Here is a 10,368-nt window from a genome sequence, read left to right as displayed (position 1 = left end):
AGTACTCTGTAGACGATCTATAATTAATTCCAGATTGTCCATAATGCATTCTGATTTGTTCTTGTGCTGGATAGGGCTTGTACCAATCATCGCGTGCAATCCAATCGCGCGCCAAAGGGACAGTTCCAACATTGACCCTTGAAGAATCAATCAATCAACGACAGTCAATCAGTCACTGGAATCCAGCGTTTGAGATGATCCTCGATTTCATTCGATCCGCTCCTGTCCTCTTGTCCCCATCCAGGCCGGGATGATAGACCAGGTTACCTAGTGCCTTACCAGTTATCCCTGTGGATGCTCCTGCTGGCTGAAATGTCCTTGCAGCTGTCCAGCCGCCCTGCACCACCACCTTAATTGCAAACATACCGACCCATTGATGGATGAGCGATGGCGATCAATCAGAATCCAGACTATGTGGCCGATGATGAAGCTACATTCATGAGTTCTTATAAAGTACATCAGGTGGCCGCCTTTGCTGGATTCTTCACGCGGTCATCCACATGCTCAGTCTTGCCATTTCTCTTTTCAGTCTGATCCTCCTTTCTTTTTACTCTTCTCTTGCAATAGTAATCATTAATTGATTTGCTTTTGATTGTTATAATCAGCCCTATCCACTTTCGCTGCATTTGCATTGTCTTGGTGTTACTTCACTGGGCTTTACATTCACTCTATATCCACCACCAAACCGGACGTCTTCTCAGTTCCGATCGACGCTCAATACGAACTTCAGATCAAATTTTTTAGATGATCTTGTACTCAGTGTGTCACTGAAGATCTATTTCAGGCTCAGCGCTGCCTTCCTGCTTTAAAGATCGCCAGTCCCAGAGCACACTCCGACAGGTTGACACGACAACCTTATCCTCTCTCTCAGCATTCCAGAACCACATTATTCCTGCTGGACGGGAATTTGATTCATTTTTAAAACATCGCTGTCCGACCTGTGTCAGCTCGTCGCCAGAATCTCCCTCTGTCCTTTTCCCCTATCTCTCGCTTTGCTTTTTTATTCCCTCGCCACCAGAGAGATACATCGCCCCCAAACAAAGACCATTGTCAACATTCCTTTTCAGCTCTCCTCGCCCCATTCACCATCGGAAAGAGAACGAGCAAAACCAAGACAAATACGAGATACTACTTTTATCTCTTCAATTTCGGGTGTGGACGTTTTCTAATAATAAGCGTCAGCCTCGTTCACTCCGGAGTAGGTATACTTTCTATACTTCCGTCGCTCCCATCAACATAAACACCAACAATTACAACACCACCACAACAGCATCACCATGGATGCTCCCGTGGCTCTCAATCGAGCCGCTCTTAATGAGTTTGTCGCCCGCCCAGTATCACGAGAGATGGTGGCCTATCTGGCGCAGCAAGCTTCGCTGGTCATCCGCTGCGAGTCGCATGTGACCTCTGCCGTGAGCCGTCATGGCCAGCCTACGCCTCCAAGCACACCTCCACTGGATGGACTGCCTCCTCTGCCATCGCTCGAGACGTTTATTATCTCGCTCGTCACTCGGTCTCAGGTCCAGGTTCCTACACTGATGACCTCTTTGGTCTACCTGGCTCGACTGCGGGCTCGCTTGCCCCCTGTCGCCAAGGGCATGCGCTGCACTGTCCACCGGATCTTTCTTGCATCGCTCATCCTGGCTGCAAAGAACCTGAATGACTCGAGCCCAAAGAACAAGCACTGGGCCCGCTACACGGCCGTCAAGGGCTACGATGGCTTCTCCTTCTCGCTGCCAGAGGTGAACCTGATGGAACGTCAGCTGCTGTTTCTTCTCGACTGGGACACTCGGGTTACCGAAGACGACCTTTTTCTACATCTCGAACCCTTTCTGGCTCCTATTCGCCAGCGATTCGAGGCGCAAGAGCGCGAGGCAGAGCTGAGACGCCAGCAACAGCAACAGCAGCAACACTACCGCGAATGGCGCCGCCTCCATGCATCGGCAGAGCTCCTTGCTAACCGTCTGCGTCGCCAGAAGGTCGAAGGGCGTGCGGACGCTCGCCGCAGCATGGTAGAGAACGGCTCGCCTCGCAAGCGTCTTCCCAACCACGTCTCCTCGTCCAGCCTCGGGGGCTCCCCGCAGTCCGTCGAGGGTGAGCGGTACACTCCCTACAATCCTCACCACCACCAGCGCCAGCGCACGTCGCCATACCGGTCCGGCCGGTCTATCTCTCCACCATCCGTCAACGATGTCCCCTGCCTCTCTCGCGCAGAGACTTTCAATTCATTGAGCTCCCGTTCCTCCAGCGTTGCTCCCAGCTCGCGCGGCACTCCAGCCAGCATCAGCACCTCCTGCTCTTCGACCAGCATGGACGAAGTTGTCGTAGCGGACGCTACCAACAGCCCTTCTACTTCCAGTCTGGGCTACAGCTATGTCAACATCCCCGCGATCCAGCCAGACACAAAGCAGTCCTTTAACGACTTCCACGAACATCGTCACCACCAGCAGCCCAACAAGAAGATGAGAATGGCCAGCAACAACGGCAGCACCGGCTTCGTCGCCCGATTCTTGGCTTCTGCTGCGGGCTACCACATGGGCGGTCGTCACGGGCGTGTCTAATTTCATTCTTTCTCTACCATTCAGTCGAGCAGGTCTCGGCTCTACCAAGGAAAACATAATAGGAAATACCCACTAGAGCTTCGTTCTCCCCTACTGTCGTTGTTCCCTTCTCACTTGTCTCCTTTTGTTCAAAATTCTCTACCATTAGAATACCCAGTTTCCGTCTCCTTCGTTACACTCATACCATACTTGACTTGTCTGCATTGCATAATGGTTATGGTTATGGCTATGGTACGGCGTCATCTTTTGCATGCTATGACTGGGATATGCCTCTCTTTTTTCTTCTTTACATTTAGGATAACGCCACAAGAATGGACCCAATTAGATAGGATATCTTTCTGACAGTTGGCAAGCATGTATGTATGTTTATGTTTGCGATGGTTGGGATGAAAGGGATGGATACCACGCAGTAGCCAGTACTTAATTAATATTCTGATTGATCCTGAATTGTCCATGCTGATGCTTGATGCTCTCTGTGGGTGATCAAGTCGCGTATCCGTTTGCAACAAGCCCTAAGGCTTTTAAAGACTTCTGCAGTCAGTGGTCTTGTATATTGTATTATCTGCCAGTTGGTATGAGCGACATACTCCCGGTTCCGTTCCTCTGGCGATTCGCCATTTTGCCGTCTCTGCAGTGTTGCTCACTGTCCGCCAGTATTTCCTCCCATCGTTGATATAGATAGTTGTACATAAACATATCAACAGCACACTGTAATCTCTCTCTGCCGCGCAGCGTATTGCTATTGCCATAGCCACGAACTGAACAGACGTCTCCCTTCGAAGCTATTCAGACACAAATAGCCTTTTCCTCGTCGACGTCTTCGAGGTATTCCTGCAAGTTGTGACTCCTTCCCGACTGGAACGATACAGAAGATATATCCAACTAAGCCGTTCTTTCTGAAGATGCCGCAGTTTTCTATGTGATCAAACGCTGATTCCGGTGCCACAAGGATTTGAGTCGAGGATGAGGACGAAATTGTTCGTAGACTCTGTACTACGCTGAACGTAAGATAACAGGCTCTGCTCCAGATCTCCTTCTACTCTTCGAGAACGAGATTCGTTCAGAGTCATGAGCAGACCCATCAAAGCGCAGTGTCTTTCAGCTTCTGCGCGTTCCTCATCGCCATCATCAGTTTCCCTGGAATTTGCCGTTCTTCTCGAACGTTTCTCGACTTCGCCATCAGGCCGACCACTTGGAAAAGTGCGTTGATGTTCATCGGCGGCTCCATTAAGACGACGCGGCTGCACTGCCCGTGCAGATGAAAGGCATCTGTAGATGTTGCGCAATCTGATCATTTGGCGTCGTTGCTGGGAGAGGGGCCTCGGTCGATGCGGATTCAACCACGATGCTCGAGGCTCGCTTCTCAAGACGATGGGTCCGGCGATATTGGCACAAGCGTCGACACTTGGTAGTCGCCTCATGACTTGAGGCGGCTTCTTGCTGGCAAAATGGATTGCCCGATGCATCACAGACTGCAATTCCGCCTTCCCAGTGACTTCATTGGTTCTGGCCTTCCGCGAACTTGATGATCAGGACAATTTTGACATGTGGACGACCACCCATTATCCACAGGCTCATGTCGTCAGCAAGCCATCTATGTGACCCAGACCAGCCAACCTCGATGACGAACAAAAGCTGATACTGGTTCTCTGGCGTGACATAGAAGTAGGGTTCTTTCGTGAGTTTGTATAAGGCTCTGGTAACCTATTGGATATAACCATAACCTGAATTTCAATGCGAGTAGGCTCTCGCTTTCAGGTGAACCCGTAAGAACGTATAACCAGCGCAATAATGCATTGATATGTTGCTCCCAGGTGGTATTTGACCTCCTTTTTCACCCAGAATGACTCAAGCTCGAATTCATCCAGTCTGTCAACATGGACGCCGACTTTTACTCACGGGGATCGGTTGGGGAAGTGCCCCATACTGGCCACAGGTAGACACCGGTTGAATATTTGTAGGTCAGAGATCTTGGTGTAAGCGGGAGGTATAGGCGTGTCATGCATTGTCGTTTCAATGAGTTTCCAGTCGTCGTAGACATGTTCCTATTTATATCAAAGAATTTTCCAACATGGTAGTCATAGACGAGCCCGATCTTCTCCTGCCCCAGCCGGCAGACTCGTCTAGTGGCATCAACAACGCTCTACGACGCTCCTTTGGGCGGCTGCAGTAGCCCAGAAATCTGGCATCCGGAAGGCAGGCTCTGCGCCCCATATTCAAACGACTCCAGCCGATTTGTTTGTAATAGTGAGTCAAATGTCATAAGGGAGTCTCCTCTGCGCTTGAGGCTCATATCTCAAGCCTCAAGCAGGCCAGAGTCACCAGGTTCATTCAAGCTCTTGATGGCTCATTCGACGTAGGCAGTTGTTTGGACAATCAAGTCAAGAACAGCTATAGGTTATGTCGGCGTAGACATATTATTTGCCTCAAGTCACGGTAATCAGCTATAGAAGCATCTGTAGTTGTCCATGTACTGCAATTGGTCTATATAGAGAAGACGTGGTTGATTGTCAGGAAGATGAGGTATCATGGGGGAGAAGCATCTTTATATACCATCAGCCTGCCAGGTTTTTGACCTATGAAGTTCTAATCAAAGAACTAGTGAATAGCTAGATGCCATTACTTCACTAATAGATATCTTTGTCACTGCTCCTGAGCTGTTCCTAGAGTTACGTGAATATCTTCTACCGCGTTTAGTGGTTGGACAATCGATAAGAGATAAAGTCGATGATAGCCTGATAAGCGATACCCAAACGGGACAATCTCCCAGAAATGGACGACGGAAGTCGCCGTTAACCACACAATGTAACGCTAGAAAGTGGGGAGAGAGAGAGGGGGCAGCCAAACAGCATGGCCATTTATTTCTATTGTTCTGATTCCCCTTCTGGGACCTGACTGCTGCAGTGATCTGCTTCAATTCAACTCTTAACAAGCCAAAGATGGGTGCAACCGACGTGCCACAGGCCCAAGCGGTCACTGTGAGTCTCCAGGAGCTTGTCAATGGTGAGTTGATCATCTGCAAAAAAAGCTGTCGTTTCCGCGGAATGCAATCCTGGAGCTGATACTCATGCTTCATGGTCTAAGGCGCGGTCTCCTTCGAAACCCTCACGGAAGCCTTTGGCCCTTCCTCGCTGGGAATCATCGTCGTCAAAGATCTGGACCCAGCGTTTACTCGGCTCCGCGCTCAAGTACTCTCCAATGCTTCCTACCTCGCGGCACTTCCAAATAATGAACTAGGTACGTCCGGCCTGCGCCCTCGAATCAACAGACTCAAATTGACACGCAATAGAATCCCTCACAAGCCCCGCTGCCAAATACCTCGTCGGCTGGTCCTGCGGCAAAGAAACCCTCCGGTCCGGCCACTTCGACACCCTCAAAGGCTCCTACTACGTCAACTGCGCCTTCTACCAGAACCCCGACCTCCAAGGCGCCCCCGCAGACAACTTCCACGATCTGTCCGAATACACCGCCCCCAATATCTGGCCGCCAGCAGACCGTCTCCCGACCTTCCGCCGCAGCCTCGAGGAGCTCTGCACGCTCATCATCGACACCGCCGCGCTCGTCGCCCGCGCCTGCGACCGCTACGCCCTCGCCAACATCGACGGCTACAAGGAAGGATACCTCGAGCACGTGGTGAAAACCAGCCTGACCACCAAGGCCAGGCTGCTGCATTACTTCCCGACCGACCCTGCCGCGGCTGCTATCTCCGAGGCAGAAGATGATGATGACTGGTGCGCGACACACCTCGACCACGGCTGTCTCACCGGTCTGACGTCCGCCATGTTCGTCGATGAGGCGGCCAATCCCCCTTCGTTGACCGATGCCTCGACGCCGCTGGCGGAACTGCCCCAGTCGCCGGACCCCAAGGCGGGCCTGTACATCCAGTCGCGCACGGGCCAGGTCGTCAAGGTGAATATCCCCAAGGACTGTCTGGCTTTCCAGACTGGGGAGGCGCTGCAGCTCATCACGCGGGGCAAGTTCCGTGCTGTGCCGCATTTCGTGAAGGGGGCGAGGCCGTCGGGTGGAGCGAGGATCGCTCGCAATACGTTGGCGGTGTTTACGCAGCCGAATCTGGAGGAGGAGGTGGAGCCTGGGAAGACCTTTGCGGAGTTTGCCAGGGAGGTGGTCAGTAGGACTTATTAGCGTATATAAAAGCGTTTTGCCGCAGGTTACAAGATTGACTGGTGCAAAGGGTACATAAGGGAATAGGTTGTCGTTGCAGTATATACCGAGCTCATGACGAGTCAAGGCCGACAGGCCGTTCCTTACTATCTCGATCTATCAATAAAAGAGCAAAAGCATGGGTTTCTAGCCTCTGAAATCATGCTTTGGCCGCTTTGCCGTATGCCCATCATTCCCAGGCACGTAGTCTCCACCTTCTGTCTCCTCAGTCCCTCCTCGTAAGTCCTCCAAACTCAAAGTAAAATCCTCCTCATCCTCGGGCGATTCTTCCTCCCCTTCGTCTTCAGTGTTCATTCGAGTCTGGACATTGCTCTCGTCCGCCGAGCTGGCATTGTTGCTCACATCCGTAATGGCCGCCCCCAGACCAGCGCTCACCAGCTTGCTCGTCTTGCGCACCTCCGCAAACGCCGATCGCGACTTGTGGCTCGGTCGTCCGAGCTCGCCGGGGATCTTGGCCTCTCTGAAATCAGCCGCAGTGGCTCTGCCCTCGATGACCTTGAGATTGGCCCGCCACATCTTCACATCGCGGATTTCACTGTAATGGCCGACGTCTTCGCCGTTCAGCGTCTCGACCGCCAGGGTCTGCGTTCGGAAGTCGCCCCAGAACCAGTCTTTGCCTTCCGGGATGCGCTCGTCTGCTTGCCGAGAGTATTGTCGTCCGCTGAGCACGCCGTGCAGATCCCGGCCCAGCGAGAGACTACCGAACAGCAGCCGCATGGCATCGGGTTCGTAGCACCGGCCGATGACCATCCCCTGGGAGATATCTACCGTCTTACCGCCGTTGAGACTATACCAGTCCCCGTACCCGCTCATGCCGATGTACTGGAAGACGCTGAGAACTTCTTCGGGAGATAGGGGCTTGGGCGGCTGCGTCGGGTTGTCTATCACCGCTCGCTGGCGGTTGTTCGTGTAGACTTTGCCTCCAACGCGCACCTGATATCTCTCTGCGAGCTGATCTGATTTGATGTCATCAACGCATTGGATCAGATCGAGCCGGATCTCGTCGATCACCATGACGTCCGTAACTGCTTTTTGGCCGCTACTGAGCGAATAGCCCACCGGTTTCAAGCGGACGGCATCTCCTACAATGAGGAGTTCCGCCCCAATGAATATGCCCATACAGTAGATGGACGCATTCGGCCACCTTCCTCGGAAATGGAATTTCTCAAGCAGGCTGAATGATGACATGATGGTCATGGCGTACTCGATTGAAGGATGCAGTTCGTCCCGGGGCATATTCTGCAAAAAGAGCTCGTACGCATTGAATGGCTTGATGCATTTCAAGTGAACGTACTTGTACTGCAGTGAGTAGCTCTTGTCCGCGCTGTTGGGATCGGGGAACGTTTCGACACGGAATCCAGAATAATTCACTTCCCACCCCTTATTAGCCGTCTCGACTAGATCCTGCAGCACCGTGTCTTCCTCTGGGACCTGGCCGACGATGCCTGCTCGCCACTCAGGAACGCCCATGAACCGATCAACGGTCGGGTCGTACATCTCGACGCGTGCGTGTTCTGGGTTCCAGGCCAACTCACCCTCGAAATTAGGAACCCAGAGGACAATTTCACCAGCGCGAGGAACATAGGAAGGTTGCATTCTTAGTTTTTGCAGATACTCCCCCAGGCCAGGTCTTTCGGACTTCCAATCCATACTTAAAGGTTCTGAGATGGGCTCATCTATTTCGCCCCTATCCTTGAGTTTCATTATGGCCATCTTGAAGACGTCTGGTGTGCCTTCCCGGTCAACAATAGGGTTCAACGGTGGTCTTCCAGGCGGTCGCCCGAGTCGACCGAGCGGCCTTCCAGGAGGTCGGCCAGATGGTCTCCCTGGCGGTCTTCCAGGTCTAGCGGAACCAGGAGTACTGAGTGACCCGGTCGATCTCCCCGGACCTCTTGCGGGCAGGCCATCTAGAAGACACTGTCAGTTCTGACCGTACTTGCAAGCGAGTAACACGGCGGGGAAACAACCTTTGATGCGCTGATTCCTCTTTGCCAATTTCTCGCAAAGAACGCAGGGGCACGGTTCTTTGCCACCCTTCATCAGGTATAGGAAATGTGGAAAGAACTGGATTGTAGAGGGGAAGTACTGCCCAAGTGGGTGTCCCCAGAGGAATCGGTCACGCTGTGGTCGGTCAGTATGTAAGTCCCACATTTCAGTAGCAAGACTTACGATGTCTGGATTTGTCCCACGCGGTCTGTCAAAGACCGCATAGCCTTCTGGCAGACTGTCTATGACATAGTTTGTTCCTTGGGTCATGGTTAGTAAAACTATTTGGACTCTATTTGATACGAAGCACAAAGAACAGAAAGGAGACACCTCGCGAATGGCCACTAGTGTTGACAAAATTCGTACAATGAATCCAAACCGTCCGCTCGCGACCCGTCCGTATCAGGCGGAGAAATGACCAACGTTGATACAAACTGTAGTTCACGAAATGATTCTAGGAAGCAGAATACTCGGACAAGTACTCCTGTAACGCCAGAAGCAGACAACACAAAACATCGAGCGCAGTACAGAAGAAACACCAAATCCAACCCCTCGACGAGAACTATAATGCAAATCAAAAATTCGAAATCAGAACGTACCCTCTTCATAAGCCCCCGTCTCCTTCAGCCACATGATGGCCAGCTTCTCACGATACCATGTATCGTCCGGCATCCCGAACCGGGGCTCTGTAGGCCAAGTAGACGGGTCGCCATCACTGAACGACCGATCAATGGGAATAGTGATTGTTTCTGCATCCTCTTCTGAGGTTTGCGAGTGTTGAGAAGCTGACATGACTGTGCCGATGGAATTATAGATAGGCCCAAGGAAGTAGTTTAGATGGTCCAGAGGTTGAGTTGTGGGAAGCAGGAGCTAAGAGGATGACCTTGACATGCTGGGAGTGATAGAAATGAGGTGTCTCTGCACTTCACTTTCTATGCAATCTGACGAAAAAGTGAAAGACGGTATGACATTACTTGTTTTTTCCCCCCTGGTGTGTAGTGTCTGGGAGCTCGTTCAATTGCTGGTGTATTTTAGAGCTTGATAGAGGTTTGGGTTGTTACTTGAGGATTTCAACGCGGTCGTAAGTCAAATAGCGTGAGGCGGCCCGCTCGACTGTGGACTATTCCCCTAGAGAGACGAACTTTGGGAAGATATTAACAGAACAGTACGATACTCTCTTTTATTTTAAGGTAGTATACTCCGTGGAAAGGTTATTCAGCTATATTTTGAGCATATCAATAAGCGACAATCAGGGAGGCGTGTCGCGCTTATACATGACGCGTCCAAGCCACCCACCTGCACAATGGTCTAATCAGTCTGACCTGCGTTTAAGAAGCTTAATTTCGAAGACCCGTCTATACGTCTCAATGCAACTTAACTTGAGAACCTATATCTCTTGAGACTCATATCTATGGTGCGTGCCATGCTCACTCTTTCGTACCCGCTTAGCAGGAGGTATCGAGTCGATTCACAATCATGGTTCTCTTCTTTGGTAATGTCCGGGGCACTTCATCGGAGAGAAAGAGTTAGGTAGCACACGTCTATATTGTCGGACTTTGACGAGTCTAGATCCGCATGTAGATACAATATTGAGCTCCTTATAACCTCTAACCTGAATACGCTACCCGCATAATATCTC

At 51.5% G+C, this 10,368-nt stretch overlaps 3 protein-coding genes across 3 annotated transcripts; 2 read left to right on the top strand and 1 right to left on the bottom strand.

Moving 5' to 3' along the window:
- Positions 1 to 1,277: 1,277 nt before the first annotated feature.
- On the top strand, positions 1,278 to 2,561 carry NFIA_020010 (cyclin family protein; the record flags this gene model as incomplete). The annotated part of the gene is made up of 1 exon (XM_001265189.1): positions 1,278 to 2,561. One exon carries the CDS (start codon positions 1,278 to 1,280, stop codon positions 2,559 to 2,561), a length of 1,284 nt encoding a protein of 427 aa, XP_001265190.1.
- Positions 2,562 to 5,500: 2,939 nt separating this feature from the next.
- Positions 5,501 to 6,704, top strand: NFIA_020000 (uncharacterized protein; the record flags this gene model as incomplete). The annotated part of the gene is made up of 3 exons (XM_001265188.1): positions 5,501 to 5,564; positions 5,646 to 5,798; positions 5,851 to 6,704. 3 exons carry the CDS (start codon positions 5,501 to 5,503, stop codon positions 6,702 to 6,704), a joined length of 1,071 nt encoding a protein of 356 aa, XP_001265189.1.
- Positions 6,705 to 6,869: 165 nt separating this feature from the next.
- NFIA_019990 (uncharacterized protein) lies at positions 6,870 to 9,521 on the bottom strand (the record flags this gene model as incomplete). Its single annotated transcript, XM_001265187.1, has 3 exons — positions 6,870 to 8,650; positions 8,711 to 8,971; positions 9,329 to 9,521. The coding sequence occupies 3 exons, from the start codon at positions 9,519 to 9,521 to the stop codon at positions 6,870 to 6,872; spliced, it is 2,235 nt and encodes a 744-aa protein (XP_001265188.1).
- Between the last annotated feature and the right edge of the window lie 847 nt (positions 9,522 to 10,368).

Source organism: Aspergillus fischeri, genomic scaffold, assembly GCF_000149645.3.
Source record: "Aspergillus fischeri NRRL 181 1099437636249 genomic scaffold, whole genome shotgun sequence".
NCBI lineage: Eukaryota > Fungi > Ascomycota > Eurotiomycetes > Eurotiales > Aspergillaceae > Aspergillus > Aspergillus fischeri.
This window is presented reverse-complemented; position numbering and strand designations above follow the sequence as displayed.